The 23,064-nt window shown below is 42.4% G+C and overlaps 1 protein-coding gene across 1 annotated transcript; it reads left to right on the plus strand.

The window, feature by feature from the left end:
• The first annotated feature begins 17,638 nt into the window (after positions 1 to 17,638).
• Positions 17,639 to 20,868, plus strand: LOC306779362 (uncharacterized protein). Its single transcript, XM_079271237.1, has 7 exons — positions 17,639 to 17,674; positions 17,848 to 17,945; positions 18,027 to 18,133; positions 18,224 to 18,303; positions 18,889 to 18,917; positions 19,008 to 19,139; positions 19,558 to 20,868. Exons 1-7 carry the CDS (start codon positions 17,656 to 17,658, stop codon positions 19,936 to 19,938), a joined length of 846 nt encoding a protein of 281 aa, XP_079127363.1. The 5' UTR covers positions 17,639 to 17,655; the 3' UTR covers positions 19,939 to 20,868.
• The last annotated feature ends 2,196 nt before the right edge of the window (positions 20,869 to 23,064 follow it).

Below are 23,064 nucleotides of genomic sequence, written 5' to 3' on the forward strand. Positions count from 1 at the left end.
ATTTAATTATGCTCTTTTATGCCTCTGCGCCTCTGAAGGCTTTATATTTTCGGGTTGTCTGTCGGTCTCTCAGTCCCATTCTCGAGAATGCGAGATCTCAGGAACCGCCTGGAGGGAATTTCTTATCTGGAACAAACCTGAACTGAATGCTGAACTGTTCAGAATTTGGTGGTTCAACGGAGAAGGTCTCCGTGACTTTACAAAGCCCATTATTGGTCATAACTCAAGAACCCATATGCTAATTATGGCATTTTCACACTAATATCTAATCGGATAAAATGATGAAGTGAGGAGTTTTTTGACAGCCATGAATCGGCAACTTGACTGGTCCATCTGAGCGGCAGTAGATCTGGTGCGGTTATGAATTAGTAATGAATGAGTAATGAGACACAATATAATACCGAATCCTCCTTGTTGCACACAATGCCAGTTTTCCCCACTAATGTCCTCACATGAACCAATGTCTATCTTTGCAGTTCAGTGATGCAGAATGTGAAAACTTCCATTGAAGCCTTTTTTTCTTTCCCTTGGGCACCTATGAATAAATTCAATCACAAAGTGGTGTAATTGTGTAATTGCACTCTTGTCCCGCGGCAAACAACATGAATCCTATTAAAACGTTCTGTAGCTCCTTTGTGTGGTTATGAATTATAATCTGATGAGGGGATAGGTATGTACTTTGCATCAAATTAACATCTATTTCAATGGTTTTATTATGTTCATTTGGTTGCAAGTCAACAAACACTGTGTACACTGTTAGATAAAACACCAACCAATTCAAGACCTGTAAAAGTATGTCAATTTATGAATTAATTTCCAATTGACATGCATATTGTGTGGTGTCCATCAGGTTCCCTTGGTGGGTTTACAGTGGAGGCTTGCCAGCAGTGTCCTCCAGGTCACTACTGCCATCAGAGAGGAATAGCTGAGCCAAGTGGCCAGTGTGCAGAAGGCTACTACTGTCCTGAGGGACAGAGCTCTGAGAGACCACAACAACATGTCTGCTCAGTGGGACATTATTGTGAGAAGGTCAGTTATCCAGTATTAGTCTTTCAGCTATTTTCTGTCATCATCACTGAATATCGTATATGTGATGTCGCTGCACGAGTGCTCCTTCTCACTGGTGGTGTATTAGTGCGTACTTTAAGTAAATTGATGTCTTCTTCCTGTGTTGTGTCTGTCTCAGTATCCACTGTTATTGTTGCACCATGGTTATGCCTGATGATGTATGCTATTCTCCAGATATTAAGTCGAATAAAATCAATTAAATGGTTGCTCCAGGGAAGTGTCAGACAGACAGCCTGCCTTCCAGGCAGCTACCAGCTCAGACGAGGCCAGGGCAGCTGTGAGACATGCCCTGCTGGTTTCTGTTGTAGAGATCAAGGTAAAGCTGCCGAGTGGACGAATTGCTTTATGACTGGAAATGTAATTGACAGATCAGAGAAAATATCTTTTCATTCTGTACCGTATCTGTACATCAGGAGTGACCCATCCACTTCCATGTGAGAGAGGATTTCATTGTCCCAGTGGATCAGCAAATCAACAGCCCTGTCCAGCAGGAACGTATGGAAACGTGTCAGGACTGGTTGAGGAATGGCAGTGCTCACTGTGTGACCCTGGGATGTACTGCAAAGGAACAGGTACAATACATCCACTTCTCTGATTAGTTATGTATCTCTTACATACATCTTTCTTGCTTTAGTGAGGTATTCCAGAAACAATTAGAGGTAAACTGCTGCTCTGTTGTTATATAACCTTGCTTGAATGATATTTGTTGAAAGGGAGGACTTTCCCCAGTGGGCCATGTGCTGCAGGGTTTGTTTGTGTTGGCGGAGCCTCGGAACCTTCACCACGAGATCATCTGACTGGATTCCCATGTCCTCCCGGCTTCTTCTGCTCTGTCGGGACTTCTGTACCAAAACCATGCTCAAGAGGATCATTCAGGTGCAGATCCTGCAATATCTCTGTATCCTTTATCATCGCCTTCATATCTCTAATTATCATGTACCTTAATATTTACACAGACATTGATGATGATCCATGTTTAACCTATTGCTTTGCCAGTACAAAATATAAAAGTGTGACGAAACAGGAGATTAAGTTAGTAACATGGAGGGCCTTCTGTGCTGTAATACTGAGCATTTGTTATCCAAATGACATGAAATCACTTGATAACTTGGTTTATAGTTGGTATGCATCTTTTGACAGTCAGCAGAGCAGGCTCGTGGATGAGTCTCAGTGTCGTAGCTGCAGTCCCGGCTTCTACTGTTCAGAGACCGGCCTCTCTGCAGTCTCTGGGCCCTGCCTGCCAGGTCACATATAACACTGAACATTTGTGTTTTTGTGATGTACAATCCTACTTGATATACAAGCATAGCTTTCCAAACATTTTATTGAAGTGTTTCCTCCCAGGTTTCTACTGTCTCGAGGGATCCCAGACTGCTACCCCAATGTCAAGTGAATCTGGAAGTGTTTGTCCAGCAGGCCACTACTGTGGCGAGGGCAGCAGTGTACCCACACCCTGTCCAGCGGGCTTTTACCGAAATGAGACCGGAGGAAAAAGCAAAGATTGCTGCAAGACATGCCCTCTTGGTAAACAATAAGTTATGCTGTATGAATGTAACTCTGCAAAACTAAATGACTCAATGTTTGAATGTCTTTGCCAGGCTGGTTCCAGGATTTATCGGGCCAAACAGAGTGTAATCCCTGCCCTCCTGGGTTCCACTGCCAGTACCCGAGTACCAGCCCCACCAGGGGGAGCTCCACTGGAGTCTCCAGCCCTTTGCCCTGCCCAGCTGGCTACATCTGTCCCAGGGAGAGTCCAGACAGGCAACCTCTTCCCTGCCCCAAAGGCACCTACAGCCCCAGCCACGGTCTCACCACCACAGGTACAAACACAGAACCTTTGTGAAAGAGGAGAACAAGTGCAATTATATTGATTTGACTAATTTGGAGAGAAAAAAAATAATTAAGACCGTTTTATTTTTTTGTGGAACGTTCAAATTACCCTGTTTCAAGATTCGCAAAACATTTCGTTTTTTGTTTTTCTTGAAATGATCTTCCTTAATTTAGTTTACTTCAACACATTGACAACTCCAGCAGTGTGCAACCATGTCAGAGATACGGCCGATGCACCTGGCTGGTAGCTTGTTTTTCTGTTTGAACTAAAGTCAAAGCTGTCAATCTGTGTTGACAGGTGAGTGCCTCGTGTGTCCAGCGGGTCAGTTTTGTGGGTCTGATGGTTTGGTTGAGCCTTCAGGGCCGTGTACTGCCGGGTTTCTTTGTCTGACGGGTGCCACAGTGCCGAACCCGACTGACAACAGAACCGGATCTCTCTGTCCACCTGGGAATTTCTGCCAACAGGGGCTAAGAGCAGGTAGATTAAATGAAATACACTCAAAATGAATGTTTAGGTTTCCCATGTTTCATGCAATTCCTTTTGAATTCATGACTTTTGAAGATAATATCCCCCATTTGAGTGTGTTCTTTCCCCTTTTCATGCTCTAGGGGAATGCTGGGCAGGGTTTTATTGCGACTGGGGCTCTAGCAGAGCAGATACGGCTCTGTGCCCAGCTGGTTTCTTCTGCCCCAGAGGAACACCAGTCCCCATGCCTTGTCCTGCAGGAACATTTAGCTCTGAAACAGGCAACACACATCAAGACAACTGCACCACCTGTACACCTGGGTACTACTGTGAAGGTAGGAAACATGGATTGTCTTCGAGATATCTTCTGCAAAAGCAAGAGCCTTTTTCTACATTCAAGATTCAACAACTTCGAGATAGTGATTGTAGTTCATTTTTCAGCAGTGGTCACAATAGATTAGCATGCAGTACAGCCACAGGACATTTTTTATAAGGGCAATGACCACACCTTGTCAAAAGGACAGAAATCATTGGCTCGTTAGGCGCAGAGCTTTTACAAGCCCATATGTTCACTTTTTAATTAAAGGCAACAAATTCACACCCATTCTGTGGGGATTGTCCAAAGTCATTCTGGGAAGAATATGGTATAATTAATTACAGCAAATATAAAACATCTTGAGGTAAAATAGGAAGAGTGTGCATTTCTTTAATTATGTAGCTGTATCTTTTCAAAGTCAAAGATGACAGACATTCCTGAAATGTGGAATCATGTTCATTTGATTGGTCTCATTTGATATCACCTGTGTTTATTACTTAATTCTTCTTTTCGCGGCTCTGTTAAAGGTACTGTACAGCCTGCCCTGTGTCCCGTTGGACACTACTGTCCTCCAGGACTGACTCTAGGACGGGAGTTACCTTGCCCTCCTGGCACTGTGCAGAACCGGCTCGGCGCCTCCAATCCTGATGCCTGCCTGCCCTGTCCTGCCGGTGTGGAAAGCATGAGTGTTTTGTTCTACATCATCATAACATAAACCTTAATTTAAAAAAAAAAGAAGAGAAAAAAGACTTTTGCACAGTCGAGTCACTCTGTTTGAAATCTTTATGGTAATTACTTAATTCTGCTGGTGTTTCCTGCAGGAATGTTCTGCTCTCAACCTGGTCTGTCACAGCCAACAGGACTCTGTGAGGCAGGATACTACTGTCCTGCTGGATCAACCAGCCCTAACTCTACTGAGTACCAGGTGTTGTTCTTGTTCTCTGTTGTTCTGCAACCTGGTGATGTTGGTTCGGTCCTTGTTCTCAAATAAAGATTCCTAATGATATCGGTGACCCCATCACCTTTCATCTAATAATTCTTTGAAGAAAATAGGATCTGAATAGAAGATTGCCTCTGCACATTAATGCTCCCTGCTCTCCATGTTTTACCCATTTATTGCCCATTATATCTTTTCTACAAGCACCATTAGCAAGAAATGTGAAAAAATGACCACATTTACATGTAATTATCGATAGTTATTGATGGTGCCGTTGATGAATCACTTTTCCTCCAGCACTACCATCAAGCCTGAATTCTCACTGGCACACAAAAAATTATTAAAATTTTTAACTTAACTTTGAGCTTACCAGGAATTTTATGGAACACATTTCTGCTCCCCATTTTGGTCACTCCATAAGCATTTTTAAATATCCCCCATAGGGCAAAAATGTTACACAAGACATATTGCAAAATCAAATGTATGAATCAAAGGAATATTGCTGAGCACATTCATACTCTAATGGGATTAATCGTTTTGATATATAGATAACGCGACCCATCCGCATCACAAGGCTCTAAGACTATCGTGTTTTGCGGTCCTTCAAGCATTTTTATACTGCTGGGTGTGAAAAACATTCAGTCCTCAGGGCATTAGACTTTAAGATGCCTGCAAGCAATGCATTTGTACACTAATTCTGGTGGCATAATTTCCTTTTAGGAAATTTGGAAATATACGAACGTTATTGTTGTTGTAATACTTTTATGTTTTCTCAGGGGAATTCTACCAGAGGCCACCTTTGTCCTCCTGCTCACTATTGCCCCTCTGGCGCTGGCTATCCACTCCCCTGCCCCACAGGCTCTTTTTCCATCTCACATGGACTGAGGGGAGTTGATGGATGCCCACCCTGCCCACCTGGGTTGTTTTGTGACAGGCCTGCAATAGCAGAGCACTCAGATGCTCTCCCATGTCATGCTGGGTAAGCACTTCTACTCTTCTGCTTTTTCAGATTCAAATCTCACGACCCTCACACACTGTGCATACACGCACAGTTTTGTCTTGTTGTTCATAATGGGTATCATTCATATTGTTCACGTGACTGTTTCATCTGACCTAAAGAAAAAGTGGTCAAGAAATTGTTTCGCTCCTGCTTTCAGTTTTTCCCTAATGTTTTGGATTTATGTGTCGGATTTAAACATGCATTCAATGGACCACTCCAATATGCAAAATATCCGTTGAGCCAGTATACACATCCATCCATCCATCATCTTTATCCGTTCATGTTGTGCAGGCTCAATATTCATTCGTGCTCACATTCACACCTACAGGCAATTTCGAGTCATCAATTAACTTAAGCTGCATGTCTTTGGACTGTGGGAGGAAGCCGGAGAGAACCCACGCTGCCACAGTATGCACATGAACTACACAATCAGACAAGTAATTAAGGACAGCAGATGGCTTTCATGAGAGTCTTTTGAGTCACAACGGGAGCAGGTGTCTTCAGCAGGATAAGAACCACACTTGAAACACTTTGCAATCTGTTGCATTCGGTTTCAGATATAGTCCATAAAAAAATACTCTGAGATAAAACACACTTTATAGCACCTGTAGCACTTCAGTGTGTCTGCTGCTGTTTGTTTCTATTCCATTTATTAGCTGTACACAAAAAAGATTTGAGAAGAATTTGACTTGGGAGAAGCAGGATTTAAATTCAGTGCAATTCAAAGACATTTTGGCAACTTAACATTATTTATTTCTGTATCTGAAATGAATCCCGGACGTGTGAAAGGAATACTTACAGCAGCAGCTTATGATATTATGATGAACTTAATAAGACTATATCGTGGTAATGGTAACTGCTTTAGCATTAACTACTGTATGGTGTATTTCAAACTGTTTAAATTGTCAGTACTTGCATTTTGGTTAGTCGACCAGTCGACCAGTCGAAGTGGTTAGGTTTTCATTCAATTTATTTTGATTGATTAGGCAATTTTGGAATGAAGTCAACTCTCCTGAATGAAAGTCAATATATAAAATCAGGTTGTCTAAATGCTATTATAATACTATTGTAATACTAAACTATTTATAAACCGCTTCTAAACGCAAAGTTAAAAAATGTTTTACGTGTACGAACCAGGATTAAACATTTCATGACTTTGTAAGATTATTCAAGGCTTTTTTTGGAAAAGATATGTTTTGAGAAGAGATTAAAAAAAAATTCTGGAAACAGGAATGCTGTCCATTTCCTCACGGGCAAATCAGCTTCACTAAAAGCAGCTTTCTTTGAGCAATATTTATGATGTGAGGCTTGTTTTCCCTGTTTATGCCTCGCAGGTATGTGTGCCTGGGTGGCAGCTCCAGTCCCGTCCCGTCTGATGGTTCCCATGGCTACCTCTGCCCCGCTGGCCATAGCTGTCCTCTTGGCTCATCAAGGGAGGTGCCCTGTGAGCCCGGCACTTACAGCCCTGGCCTTGGAGCAGCTCACTGCACAATATGCCCCAAAGGGTCCATGTGTTTGTCATTTGCCATTCGGGAGCCCTCTGTCTGTCCAGCTGGTGAGGAGGGTGAAAATATACAGACAGTATAAATCTGATCACTTATCCTTTTACTTCAGCAGTAATACTGTTCAGTGGGCAGATTTCTAATTCTGCAATAATGATCCACTAATATTTAATAAGTGCTCTCTTCCTAGGTCATTTCTGTCCTGCTGGGACAGCCCTGCCTCAGCTCTGTCCATTAGGGACTTTCAGCAACCAGACCGGAGCCTTTTCTCCATCGATCTGCACACCGTGTCCCTCTGGAGTGTACTGTGACTCATACGGAGCCTCAACACCACAAGGTGACCAGACACAAAGATATTTGGGGACATATTAAGTTAGCCTTTTAACAAAATGCACACACCCTATACTGGTTTAACTGTTTAGTAGCAAAGACACAAAGTAATTGTATTTTTGTCTATAGGGTCGTGTTTTCAGGGTTATTTCTGCCAAAGTGGAGCCACAGAGCCAACGCCGCAGAGCTCTGACAACTCCCCCGGGAATGGCCCTTGTCCCGTGGGCCACTACTGTCGAGCAGAGTGCCTCTCTCCAATTCCATGCCCTCTTGGCAGTATTCGCAACAACATAGGTACACCTGCTGTTTAAACTCATCATGAAATGGTGTTTTTTCCTGATGAATTGAATAATGTGATATCCACATCATCTCTTTTCTGAAATAGGTCCTGCTGGGATCTCTTGTTATCTGCTTGTCTGATCTGCATCACTGTGGACCCACACTGTTATCTTGTTTCATACTGTAGGAGGGGTGTCCATACAGAGCTGCTCTGCCTGTCCTGCTGGTCACTACTGCTCCACTGAGGGTCTTGCCAACCCCAGTGGCCCCTGTGCAGCTGGTTTCTACTGCCCTTTTGACTACTCTTCAACCACTCCATATGCCTTCCTGTGCCCCAAGGTAAAGGTTATTCATGTACTATTTCATTATTTTTCACCCTCGGTCATTGAATTCTCTTCCCTCTTCTTCCCTTCTCCATTGTTCCTTTTATTTTCCTAGCGGTATCCTAAGCTTGTGCCGTGTGGATTATTACTAGTGTCCTGTTGCATTGAATCCCTTTGTCATTGCCTTTCTCTCCTATAGGGCCATTACTGTCCAGAAGGCTCTGCTCTGCCCTTGCCTTGTCCCACAGGAGAGTACCAGCCAAACCTGGGCTCAGACAGCTGCATCCCATGCCGATCTGGCTTCTACTGTGAGGAGGCCATAGTGGGAGAGCCATGGCCTTGCCCACCACACTCATTTTGCCCTGCAGGTACTCTAAAGGTTTTGAATACAGGGGATGGCAAAGGGTAATTTAATTTAGGTATATTCTAATGAACCTTCCCAAAGAACCCCCCCCCCCTCCCCCCATATATATATTTTTTAAAGCATTTCAGACTTCTCTATTACTGTAAACAAAACAAATCTTATTTTCCTTTGTAGTAATTAATATGTAACAAATCACAGTCTCCGCTCTACCTTTTTTTAGGCACAATGGTGCCTCAGCCCTGCCCGAATGGGACATACACTCATTCAAACCAGGGAGGACTGCAAGAAGAGAGAGAGTGTTTACCCTGCCCTCCAGGGAAATTCTGCAGGTACTCTGGATGGATCTCCAGTGTATGCATGCACAAGCTCCCACACACACAGACACGCCCAAAGGCAAAATGTCATCTGTGCTCTGATTATACTCATAATTAAAAGAATGCAGGAATATATCATGTTCAGGAGTCACGGTTCACTGAACAGCCAAATTAGCACTCCACCTCCCATATCTACATTCATTATAGTAATGCATAATGAAGTTTTAGAAACATGTCATTTTATCTGTTGAAGTATGTTCTTGTGTGTATGTTTTCGTCAGGGCTGGTAGGATCCAGGGTGTGTGTGCGGCGGGCTATCTTTGTGTTTCTGGGAGTGCAGATTTCACACCTCAGGGACCAATGTCAAATCTGACCCAGTGCCAGTGGGCCATGCAGTGTGCTGGACCATGTCCACCAGGTACAACACATAAATTCTTGATGAACAAAACAAAACTCAAACACTACCAATAATTTATTTTAATACACAGATTTTCATACTACACAGATAAATTGTTATTGCATGTAAGTATTTTTTATTCCAGGCTTCTACTGTCCTGAGGGCACAGAGGAAGCTGAGTTATGTCCTGCAAACACTGTCAGAAGCTCCCCAGGAGGTGCCAGCCTCCGTGACTGCTTACCCTGCCCACCTCAGCATTGGTGTAAACCTGGTATGAGCTGGTGCTCTTCATGTTTGAGTCGTTGGAAATATTTTCAACTTTTTTTGGACACTATTTTATTTTGAGAAGTGATGAAAATGAATGGCTGAGTTTGGGACACTGATTCAGAAAATCAAAGAAGGAAGAAAATTACCCTGAAAAGTATTTAGATAGATTCATCAAATGATATGCAAGAGGGTAACAGATACAAAACAGCACAAAACAATCTCGCCATGAAAATATCTGAAACCTTTTCTCTTCTTTCCTACATCTTTTGAATTTGTTTTTGTGCAGGAGACGCGGTCCTTCATCTGTGTCCTGCTGCTCATTACTGTGACGGTCTGCCTGGCAGTGACTTTAATGGAGGGACAGGACCCAGGCCATGTCCGCTGTACACCTACCGAGCTTCCCCTGGAGCAGGCAGCAAGGGTGACTGCCTGCCCTGCCCTGCTGGTTCACACTGTAACAGAACAGGTGTGACACACTGCATTGAACTGACCACAACCACTCTACCACATCCTGTGCCTGCTGTATAATGAAGTGTGAAATACACCTTGATAGTCCTCTCTCTTGCGGGTTTGAATTTACATTTGTAGATCAAAGAACATTACGTTTGGAGGTTGCATTAAGTTCAGTATGTACGCATAAGTGCCTGAGTCTGTGCCTGAGATGAAAGTGAACGAGGTATAATGTGATTAAATACAGTGAATTTAAATCTTGTAATACCTGAGGCTATAATGATAATTGGCTGGTGAATTCATAAAGAGTTTTTTTTTTTTTCCCTAAAAAATGCTTAGGAATATTTAAAATAGAAATCACATCGTTGCTTTATCTGCAGTAGTGGTTGATTCCCAGCAGATGGCCTCCATCTCTCTTCCCGCTCTGGTTCTTTGTATGTGTGAATAAAGGCTGCTTTACTGCTTACATTCTAAGTAGTAAATAACTTGACTGGTGTTTGAGTCGTAAGCTTAATGATTCAAGATGTTTTTCATTTAACGTCCTGCTCAATGTGTGTAGACAATGATGCAGCAAATGTAATTCGATTTAGGTTATCGAGTGTGAAGTGATGGATAGGTTTTTCAGAAACCTGTTGTTCTCCAGGCCTTACAGACTACTCCAGCAGTCCCTGCCCACCTGGTTTCTGGTGCAGCGGGTCTGGACCTCCCATCCTCTGCCCGGCAGGCACCAAGAGGCCCCATCCTGGAGCTGCTGCACCCAGCCAGTGTGAGCCGTGTGCAGGGGGAACTTTCTGCCCAGATCCTAGAGCTACAGGGAAGCCCAATGTGGAGGGGATCCCCTGCAGGGCCTCTTATCAATGTCCCATGGGTAGGTTCATCAACACAGTTTATAATGTCAGCAGCACAGTATATTACAGTCTGTATTTGATAACTTTGAGTATTTTATTGTAATAAATGCCTTTTCCACTGAAGACAGGAATGAGGTTCCGCAGTCATGAGTTTTTGGTCATAATACAGGTGCAGTCTCAGAGAAGCTGTGCAGAGCTGGCTCGTACTGTGGACCACAGACTGCTGAGCCTCCAGTCTGTCCTGAAGGGTATCTTTGTCCTGAGGGATCTCATACCTACAACACCCCCAAGCAACGGTGAGTGCATGAAAGGTCCAATATCCTGAGTAGAAACCTGGCTCAAAACACAAGTTTATGAGACTGACGTGGAGACAAAAGACTTTAACCGTTGAAATAACGAAGCGTTACAGATTTGGATTGATTCTACATGTTGTGGGTTAAAGCTTTATAAATAACCCTGTTACCATGCCCTACAGCTGTCCTTTTCCCTACTACTGCCCAGCCAACAGCTCTGCCATGAAGTCCTGCAAAGGGGGCTTTATGCCTGTCAACACCAGCGACCTGAGAGGTCCCAAAAACAGCTGTTGTCGTGTGTGTGAGGGGGGCACCTATCGTCCGTACCTCTCCCCCATCCAACAATGCCTTCCATGTCCACCAGGATACGTTTGCTCCCCAGGTCCTCTGCTCACCACCACAAATCATTCCATATTGCAATGTACACTATTTATTTCTTGCCTTACTCCAAATTGTGTGTGCATTTTCTTAATTCAACAGGTACAGACCACTACAAAAGTAATCCTTGTCCTCGTGGGTATCTCTGTCCAATGGGATCTACCCAACCAATACCTTGCCCCCCTGGCTTCTTTGGTAACCTTACTCATGCAGAGACGATGAGTGACTGTCACCCATGTCCAGCTGGCACCTTCAACCACCTGATTGCTCAGCAGGCCTGCTTTCCCTGTGGCAGCTCCTCCACCTCAACAGCTGGTTCGATCCAATCAGATGTTTCTAGATAACTCGGATCACATGAAATACTTGTATCTGAAAATAATATATGTATTAAGTTGTAGTTACAAAAGCGTTGTTCGTTTGTACAGGGAAATATTTCACGTCACACCTGTTTCCTCAGGTTCTTCTTCTTGTACCTGTATTGGTAAGAATCGAGCATTTCAGCACTCGGACGGTTCATGTTTGTGCAAAACTGGTTTCATCTTCTACAATGAACTGGATTTCAAAAGTTCTACCTCTGACAGTGAATTGGATTGCCAGCCTGAGGTCAGTGGGATATAGTTGCTATCAATTTCTTTATTGATATATAAGGCTTTGGATACGGTGGTGACAATGAATAGATTTGGTCCTATCATGGGATCTGCTGACAACAAGAAACATGTGGAATATTGCTTCACATTATCCATCAGACATTTGTGTCTCAGCCATGTCAACATTGTAAAATGACCTCAATGTTTCCCATCTTTCGACAGTTCAACCAAATATATTCACTTCAATCCAAAATCTTCTTTAAAAGTTTTCACAGAAATGCAATCGACAATGTAGATTGATTGAAAGTCTGATGTTGAAATTTCCCAGAAGCATATGAACAACTGATATACCCTTAATTAAGTGTTGCCAAACACAAAAAGATGATGGACCTGTGGAAAACCGTGGCTCGATGTTTTGCAATGATTTGATTTTATAATTTGTTTCAGCAGATGATTTGGAAATCAATACAACACGGTGAGATGGGGGAAATACTCTTGTACTGTTTTTCAATCAAGAATGATGGTGTGTGTGTGTGTGTGTGTGTGTGTGTGTGTGTGTGTGTGTGTGTGTGTGTGTGTGTCTCAGGTGAACAGACGGTGTTCCTCAAGTCAGGTACGTCTGGCAGCATCCAGAGAGTGTGTGTCACCTTCCCTCCACTGCTGTAATATCACCTGTGGACAACATGGAGGAACTCTGGATGTGGCGATGGGCATGTGAATCTAATTTATACTTTTTAATTCAACTTGGTCCTTTAAAATACCTTGCAAGGTCAATTACTACTAAGAATTACCCTGTAAAAACTACGAAAGCTTGAGAAAATGAATCATTTATCAGGTGGTGAATAGAATGTAATGTTGTCTGTCTTTGTGTCTCTTGTCTTATCTGCCTGATGCTGATGCCCTAGCTGCCAGTGTGAGCGATATGTGTCCGCTGAAGAGCTTTGCAACACCTCCTGCCTTTCCAGACTACCTCAGCTCTCTGCCCAGTTTTCACCAGATGGGCACCTGCTGCTCAGCCTCAAAGAAAGAGACAGGATGGTGTGGGCCAGGGTGAGGGAGCAACAATGGGGCCATTGACAAACTGATGATTGGCCATACCTTACAAGATAATGGCTTTCTTATTGACATAATACTTATGAATTATATTAAATGTGGGGACGGATGTGAGGAAAGATTTTCGGAAGCTGCTAGCTCCAGATAAAAAAAAAAAACAACACAAATCTCATATTAGTATTGTACTGATGCAGCCAAGACACTTTCAGATTGTAGGGTCTAGCTAGATCAGTTACCGGTAGTTGGCCGGACGCTTGGCGTGACATTCATCAGACTGTTCATATGCAAATGGTTGGGTTGTCAGTTAAATGAGAAAGATGGCCTCTCAAAATGAGTTGACAATATCTTGTCTTTTTATTTCTTAAATCTGTATGTATTATGCGGTTGTACAGTGCTGCAGTAGCAGTTCTTATTGAGCTTGTCTCTGTTTACTTACAGACTGTAATGAATGTTTTAGGACCAGATATCCACGCAATGAGTATTGGTAAAATCCATTTGATCCAGTTTGACACTGAAGGGGTGTTCGGTTGGATTCCCACACAGAAAGAGCTCATCAATCAGTTTCTGTCAGGTGACTAGACTTAACTAGCCATATTGATTGATTTTATTTTCTATATTTAATCAAGCCATTTCATTTCTGTATCTTGTATCATTTTAAAGGAAAATGCTGCCTAAACCCTGAGCACCTATTTCCTTCTACTCAGAACCAATAGAACTCCTAAATACAAGACCCAGAAAGAGGAGAGACGCGGAAGATGCTGAGGATCACGAGGCTTCTGACATAGCTGTCCTTCCTCGTATCCCCAACCCCATCGTCTGTCTGTCCTCGGGTGACATGCTCATTTTCCATCTCACCATCAACCACACTGGTACCACAGATTTGGTTGACTTTCATGTTGTTTTTTTGTCACGATTGACGATTTCTTTGTGTTTTAAACACATTCAACTTGCTCTAACTTTCTTTATATCCGTAAGACCGCCATCTCAGCCACTTCCCAGTGTATCAAAAAGACCACCTGTTTAACAGTAACCCCAGCTGGGACTTTGGTGCCTTCAGACGACTGCAGATACTCATGAAGCAGACAAACTTAAACTCTACAAGGTAGTGTTGAGTCTATACTGCAGGTAGAGCCTCAAGTGTTGATTCATTTTTGGACTACATCCCTGCTACACCACAAACGTCTCTATGTTCCTCTCTTTTTTCTCAGGTTTGCCCATGTGTTTTCAGAAACTGGGAAGTATGTGCTTGTTGACAGTGCTGTCCCAGAGTGGAGTATGGTGGTGGTGGTCAGTGAGGAGGGGACAGAGTGTGACCCTCGGGCCTCCGTCTTCCAGCCCATGACCCCGGCACAGCTGGTGAAGTACGGGATTGTCAAGCAGCACAGACTCAACCTTCTTCCTGACTGGGGAGTGATAGCAGGTGTGTATCCTCACTGCAGATGCATGGCTGTTACGAGTTTGCTTGCTCGTTCATCATGACACAGTGCTAACTGTGTTCAGGGATCCTGAGTCTGCTGCTGGTTGTAGTTGTGGTTTTGACCACCACAGTGCTAGTTCTGAAACCCGGCAAAGCAAAACTTGTCTCCCAGCGGAGGACTAAGCCAAAGTGGCGCGGCCTCGGGGAGCCCTTCTGTCCGGTGGGTTGTGTTTGCAGTGAAGACAGGTAAGTTGGCTTGACATCAGAACTGATGGTTTGCTTTATCCTAGTAGCACATACTATGTATGCACCCTTGATGAAACATGCTGTAAGGCACCCTCCTCTCCGTCTTATTGTCCTTGTCAACCTCTCTACTATGTATAAACTATGTAAGATAACATAAGACAAATAAATGTGTGACTTTGTATTTGTGTTTCAGCATCGCTGTCCCAAGCCTAGGTGGCTTCCTATGCAGTAGGAGTATCGGCGAGGGAGCGGAAGCTGAGGAGCCCGCTGTTTCAAGAGGAGGTACGCTCTCTGTTAACTTGTGCTGTCGATCAAGTCTCTTTCAAAAAGATTGTAGTCGTAATGTCTGAAGATAACGATGTTCTGGTGGAATGCACAATGAGTTTGTCAGGTGATAAGATAAGGGAAATTGCTGTGCAACAGTTGCAATACAAAGTGTGACGACTACAAATATAAAGACTGCACAAATATAGATATTGCTGTGCCGCCACCCCATATAAAGGGCATATGAGGGGATAACTTTAAAAAGGGATGTTGATAAGCGGGAGTAGTGCAAAATAAAGTGGAAGAGTTTTCATGTTGGGGAGAAGGGCCTAGTGAAAAGGGATAAAGAAACCCTCCTCCCACAGTCCAAAGACATGCAGCTTCGGTTAATTGATGACTCTAAGTTGCCTGTAGGTGTGGATGTGAGCGTGAATGTTTGTCTGTCTCTTTACATCAGCTATGCGATAGTCTGGCGACCTGTCCAGGGTGTAACCTGCCTTCGCCCAATGTCAGCTGGAATGTCTGCAATTACATATCACACAACTTAGGAGTCTACATTCGTGTGGCTTTACTTAGATGCAGCCATGTTTGAGCTTAACATGCTGACAATGACATCGCTAACACGCTGAAGTTAAGCAGGTACAATGTTTACCATGTTCACCAGTTCAGTGTGTTAGCGTGTAGACATTTGCCACAGCACATTTCTAATTGACATATTATTGACATTTACTGCACCCATTTAGGAAGTGTGCCAGGGCGCTGTGATTTGGAGGAATTAAATGTCAAGACTCTGTTTGACAAACTAGAGGATCAGAACCTGCACGTAGCCTCACAACTGGCCCGACACCGCAAAGACACACAGGAGTTTTATAGAAACATTTGTCAACAGACTGAAACACTCAAGGTGAGTTTTATTATAGTGAGATGAAGGCATACAATAATAAATTCAAGAAAGAATTGAGCAAAAGTTTTGTAATATTCAGGTCTTCTCAACGACCACAAGAATACTTTAACATTTTAAATTTTCTTTCAGAATGTCTTTGACAATATGGATCATAAAAAACTGAGCCTTCTTAAGGAGCTGCTGGTGCATAATGCAATGAGGGATAAACCATCTAACAGCGCAGAGGAGAGAGATACACAAGGTAAACCTGAATGAGTGTGATGATACTGGATTTTATTAGAGACTCATGGTCAATGGGCAGAGAAAAGTATTTTATTGAAGAAACAAGACTAAAATGTCTAATCATAAAACCAAGGTGATTCATGGAATAGTTTGTCAATTGGAAGTACTCTCATTCGCTGTCTTGTCCAAAAATGAAGCTGCAGCCTGTTAGCTTAGCACAGCACAAAGAACCAAGATCTAAAAACGTCAATTTGATGTTTGATGGTGGGTTGTTTGTGGATCAACCAAATAAGATTTAACCTGTTGAGTGATCTTAAGTAGGTGGACTTGGGTACCAGGGTAGCTGTTTCACCCTGTGTCAAGCCTTTATGCTAAGCTAGGCTAATTTGCTGCTGGCAAATAAAGTGAATAGGCATTTCCCAATATATCAGACTATTCCTTTGACAGTATTGTCACATTTTGTGACATAATGTAGGAAAACTCACAAGTATGCAAGTACTTTATTTGTATTTAATGGCCCTAAAGACTCATATCAACCTTAAAATCAACCGTGATTGTGATTTGATAGGCTGAAACTATGTCACATCCTTTGCTAAATGTTTTTCTGTAAACGTTTTCCTGCGTGGGACTGGAACAACCTCATCAACCCAGCGGAGACCTCTGTAGCATTACGGTCAGTGGAAGCTCTCTTATGCAGGCTGCCTGGAGAAGCTTGGCAGAACCAGAATTTGCCTGGTCATCCATACTGTCATCCTGGTCCTCATGAGGCCACAGAATGTGAACCACAAGCTGGATACACACAATCTGGTGACAACATGTGTTATACACAGGTACTATACTGTCATGTGTTGTCTGTAGCATGCATATCTTGGAATAATTAAGGGGATAATAATTCTGTCTTTTAAATTATGTCCACAGTTTTCATCAGTGAACATGACCAAAGCAGAGCCAGGTAACAAATCTATACAAATGTTGGTTGAATTTTCAGGAGTATCAGGATGTTATGTCACCCCAGTGAGTTGATTCTGTCTTCCCCAGTCCATCTACAAAGCACAGCTCCCTGTCTCAGTGACAACGACTTGTCCAGGCTGGTCAGTTTATCTCCTCTGTTCAAGACCCTGCAGGAGATCCAACAGTCTTTACAGAACCTTACCACAGCTGAGTCTGATCAGCAGCTCCACAATGGTACAGAAACATGATTAAATAAGCCTAAAGAGAAATTAAACTCATAATGAATGTAAAAACGAATTATGGTAAATATGAAGCCGTTCCTTCTGTTTTTGCAGCTGCAGAGCATTCTGTCCAGGAGAACAATGATGGACGACTTATCCCGACTGCCCTGGACAGCCTCTCACCTCAACACTCGGCCGTTTTCCTGTTTGGTTGCCAGGTGATGCAGTTGCTTGCAAACTGCCCCCTGTTCCCCTCTGTGCTTCTACTAATGGCCAAGTCAATACCTGTTTCTTCATCTTCCTCTAATGAGGTTCTGCTGGCACATTGCTCAAGGGACTTTTATTTTGATGCAACCAATCAGATCCTTTATCTGTCAGAGGCAAAGCTTCATCACGTGGGACATTTCATCGCTACTATTGTGCAGTCCATGGCCTACATAGCATCAGGTAATCAGACAGACAGCTATAGAAGAGAGTCCCGAGACCCAGTCTTGTGCCATTGTTTGGCAACATTCATGTAATACAGTACAATGGCTCTGACAATCAGCTTTAAAAACACATAGTAATTCTCTTTGGAAACAATATGGTATTTGTTTTTCTTTTTTTTTTTATATACCAAGGATCCAAACCTCAGAGCTTCATGCAAGCTCTTCATGAGGCCATTTCAGCTTTAAGCCTTCAGCTGTTCAACCTTTCTTTCAAACGGAACACAGCAGAGGTGAGGTGCTATTTAAGCTTCAAACATCATCCTCCTACTGCACGGTTAGGGCATACAACAATGTATGCTTTCTTTTTACAGTCAAATGTCAATGCTTCAGAGGGGCAGCATGGTGCATTAGTTGAGGAATTTCTCAACATTAGAGTTCCCACTGAAGCGCAGTTCACCGAGCACCTGTTAGCTAGCAGGTTGGTGAAAGAGATAAAACACGCAGCAGAGAACAGTATGCCCTTTAACCAAAATCATGGAGTGAAATACTTTTCTGTCTTCCAATTTAGACTTCAGAAATACAAATGTTTCAAAATAGAGCAGCTCATCACAAACCTCAAACAGAGTTCAACTGAGGACACAAACGCAGGTAAGACCAATTGTTCATTTTTAGTAAGATAGAAAGTTAGGTTGTACAATATTCAAAATGAATGACAACAATTTCATTGACCAGAACTATTCCCGGTATGGATAAAATATATATCAGGAGCAGTGTGTGCTTTCAAACTACAGTTTTCTGCCCTGGAGCCATTGGTCCATAATGGCAGGTGTTTTAGCACAACGCATGAATTTCCCATATTTCACATAATGCACCCATATGAACTAATAAATACAGATTGGATTGTCATTTCAGATTGAAGTCACTTTTCCAACTCTCCATATTTTCCAAATATCATTAAACTATTACATACAGCTCTGGAGAGAAAGGCAATGAAGTCAATTCCAATATTCTATCGCACACACACTTGAATGACAGCATGCCAATGGGAACTGAAGCTCTGAAGCTTCTAAAAGCTATAGGTTGCTGTGCTTCTGCTACAGATACACAATCATCTTATTTTAATAGTTGTTTCAATCGTTGTGTCTTTTCGATCAATTCAGTTTCAATTCAGACATTTACCCAAAATTGTTTCTTTTATGTTGAAGAATCAAAAGTCTTGATTAATTTCTGCAGGTTTGCCACCAAAAGGGACACCAATGCAGGTAGCAAACAGTTATAAATGATCTTAATTGAAGAGAATAGTCACTGCCCTCCATGCAGCACACGTTACTTCACCATTTCCTTCATTACAGATGTCCTCCATGGAGGAAGAAGTTGACCGTATGAATGAGTCTTTCTTGCAGCTGAGCGTGCAGCTACAAAAGAGAGCTCAACTGAACACATGGCTAAAGGAGAGAGAAAACAGTGCTGACAACCATTCTGCGGTAATTATCTGGAATATTACACATTTCATATATCATTACATAATCCCAAAAATGTATCTCCTTTGTAATTTAATTGTGTTTTGAAGGTCTTGGGAATGCTCTCTTCTTATTATATTTTCTACAAATTTCAACACACTGAGATATTGATTTTAAACTTTCTTTCTACTCATTAGCATTTCATACATATAACTTATGTATCATTGATCATTAAATTGATTCATTCATTCAAGCATTATGCTGATGTTCATTTGCTCATTTTCAGTCCTGACTAAAGAGAGAAATGTGTGAATCAGTATGCATGAGTATAATGTGTGCCTGCATTTGCATATTTGCATCGTTGCTTAAGACTAAGTGCATGAATTCATTCATACATTTTACCACACATCATCGACAATACATTCATATTATCCTAATGCAGAGGGCAACACCAAGCATGCCAAGTCTGAGTCGTAATGGAACACTCCTGCTGGAACTGAAGAGATGCTATGTATCACAGCGCCTCAATGAGCTCCAAATGACATTAGGCCAGATCGCAAAGAGCCAGCAGCATGACAGCAAGTCAAAAGATGGAACAAGAGGCAGCACGCAAACAGACAGCAGCACCACTCAGCAGGAGCAGAGGGAGCATTATCCTGGCATAGATGAGTGGAGTCCGGCTGGCAGCCAGCGGCAGGACATCATTCCATCTGGCAAGAGTCACAGCCAACAAAGTGTAGAGAGCAGAGGTCTTGGTAACTCTAAACTGGAGAGTCATATTTCTGACCAGCAGATGAGTGACAATATCCGGAGCAACAACTAGACTGCCAGATGCTGGAGAGCCCAGATCATCAGCGTCTTAATGTCTCAGGAAAGCAGGAAAGCAGGAGCAGTCGGATCACAAAAGACAAAACAACTGGACAAAAAGATATCGATGACACGTGGTGGCTTACTGATTAGAAACTTGATCTGAATCAATGCTGAAAAATATGTATTTTCTTTAATGCGGTTGTCATTATTTTATTGTCTTTGTGCTTTTTAATATACAGCCTAAAATAGCTTTATTATCTATGTACAGTATAATATTATTTCTTGTTTGTTGAGGAACGATCTGAGTAGCCTCTGTCTTAATTTAGGCCGGCTCGTTCTTTTTAATGATGTATGATCCCGAATAAAAATAATTTCTGGCAACAAGCAGCGGTGTGACACAATTACCAAATAGGCAGGAGTTCAGGCTCTGTTCATCACCATATTCTAATGAAGACAATAATCTTCAGCTGAATGAACACAAAGTGACACGAGTGCTCCTGTCTAGCTTCCTTCTCACGACCACCTCTTCCTCTTGTAGAGGTGACAACCTATGTCTTCATGAGTATTTCATATTTCTCTGTTTTGCAAACATGCAGGTCTTCCAGCCTGTCTTCTTGAAGCCCTATTCATTGCGGTGAGCTTTCTTTAGGACCAACAGGTTCACCAAGTGAAACTAAAAGTAGCTACCGGTACTAAACATCAAATGTTGTTAGAGAGGTCTATGCTGCATGACTGCTGCCGTCCTCGGGTTCGACGGTTTATGTGACGCACAGGCTTCTGGTTCTTTTAATAGAAAGTGAGTATTCCAACAGGGGGCTGTGAGCCAAATCAGAAGGTCAGATGGAACAAGTCTTCACGTACTATCAGTGTTAGCTTAGAGCTCTGTGCCAAGTCCCCCGGGTTAAATCTGGCATTGCCCTGTAGATGTGTGTGTGTGTGTGTGTGTGTGTGTGTGTGTGTGTGTGTGTGTGTGTGTGTGTGTGTGTGTGTGTGTGTGTGTGTGTGTGTGTGTGTGTGTGTGTGTGTGTGTGCGTGCGTATGAGGGGTGTGGTTCAGTGACTTCCTGAGATTATATGCCTTATCAATTAGATTACGGTAGCTATGTGTCAGTGATTTGGCCTCACAGTGGGACATGGCATCATACAACGCTGCTCTGGAGCCTTGTATGTGTGTACATCAGTGGTACAGCATTATCTTTGCTCTCGTTTAAATCAACACAAGGGTTATTTTTTTAGGAAGACTGTCTTTTGTGACGTTTGTGTGACTATACTGTATGTGTATAAATATTTTTGTGTTTAAAAATGATGTAGACTATGCTTGCATGCTTCTGGTTCCCATTTAAGACAAGCATTTTGTTTTTAAATGAATTATGTCTGAACAGTAGCAGACTTCTTGTGATATGTTTTGAATGTAATACATGTATTCTATAATTACAAACAGTGCTGGATGCAGATACAGATGGATCTAGACTGATATGATAGATGTTTAGAAAGATGAGTATACTGACCCAAATTCCAGCGTTAAGATGTTAAGATGCAAGCTGCGCATGAGATTTACATCTCAGTTTCCGACATGTTTCATCCATGTCTGCTGTAATCATGTTATAATCTTGAAATCCTTCCAAATCCCTAGAAATCACACATACACACATGCGTATACAGAACATACATGAGCAAACACGTGCTCTCTCTAACACACTTATTTATACCCAAAATAATTTATCGCCGAAACAAATCGCCCTTATTTAAACTGCTGGTTAATGCTGCCCTGTTGCTCTCCAGTCTTGGAGTTGTTGCACCCTTTGGGGATACATTCACCCTAAAATACTCAAAAGTGCTGTATTCATCACCTGCTGTGAAAGCCCTTAGACCTGAACACTGTAAAAGAAAAGAGAGCGAGAGAGAGAGAGAGAGAGAGAGAGAGAGAGAGAGAGAGAGAGAGACTTCCTGTTGTCTTCCTAAATCTGTGGTCTGTCGCTAAGCAGGTCTCCTGCAGTCACCATGGTACTGCATTACTGTTGCTATGGTTTCCTTATCTGCAGGATGTGGTTCATCCAAGCCTGCCATATTTAGTCTGCTTCTCAGAGTGCTGGCCTACTGCTGATGCTGACAGCAACACAAGAGTGCACTCAGCTGCCTCTTCGCTGTTCTTTTTACATTCAAATCTGCTCCAACCACTAAGCATTACTGCAAGAACCTATTGGTTCACTCTTACAGCTCCAGCACAGCTTTTCCTCATACTCATCTTAATGTTTACAGACAGATAGATACAAAAAAGAAGTTCAAAGCATGTTTTTTTTTAGATAATGCCGAATTTCTCAAATCCTTTATTCCTATTTCAAGTAATCCTCTCATTACTCCAGACACAATGGCAGCGAGATTAAATACTGTGATGCTACAGTGAGATTACCGTTTCTCTTTCAGGCCTGAGGATGCTGTATCCTCGTTCCTGTGGGGGGAAAAAAACACATTAAACTGAAATATGTTATCGTATAATCAGTAATATGTACAGGAAGAGGTTTTCTTTGTGAAAATAACCCCCGGACCTTTCACATGTCTTTTCATACATTTGTATTAACGTCGGTAATAGACCAATATTCTCCTCAGGAAAAGGTGCAAGATGTACCCTGTGGATTCAGTTAGATTGCAATTGTATTGCATCCTCATCACATCATTCAAATTTTACAAGGGAGTCAAATCACTTTAGTTTTCAGTGAGAGATAAAGAAAATGTGATATAATTACTCTGTTCAGCAGGCACTTCACTTCTTCTGGTGCAGGTTGTGTTGGCGTGATGTGCAGCAATAAGGCTTTAATGTGTTTTTACCTGAGTCAGTGACTCGATGTAACATAATTTATTAAAATGCTTATTCTTCACCCTTTGTATTCAGCTTTGTTTATCCCTTTAATTATTAAAGAAAAGGAAAGGCATTTGTTGCTGGATAGCAGTCGTGGGTTTGTATCCAAATATAGACAGAATACCACAGAAAAGGTCATGCCCCTTTAGGGCTAAACTCCAGAGGATATCATTTGATTAGTGGATCGTGTCTTGCACAGTAGTTTATCAGCTTCATGGCGGCATTGAGCCACAGATATAGATCAGTATGTATGTGCTTGGCATTCATATGATATATATATATA

The sequence above is a fragment of the Melanostigma gelatinosum genome, assembly GCF_949748355.1.
Source record: "Melanostigma gelatinosum genome assembly, chromosome: 7".
NCBI classification, from domain to species: domain Eukaryota; kingdom Metazoa; phylum Chordata; class Actinopteri; order Perciformes; family Zoarcidae; genus Melanostigma; species Melanostigma gelatinosum.

Coding starts and splice junctions, on each gene's coding strand:
- LOC306779362 (XM_079271237.1), top strand. Junction 18,134..18,223: donor GAGCACCTGTTAGCTAGCAG/GTTGGTGAAAGA, acceptor CTTCCAATTTAG/ACTTCAGAAATACAAATGTT. Junction 19,140..19,557: donor GTGCTGACAACCATTCTGCG/GTAATTATCTGG, acceptor ATCCTAATGCAG/AGGGCAACACCAAGCATGCC.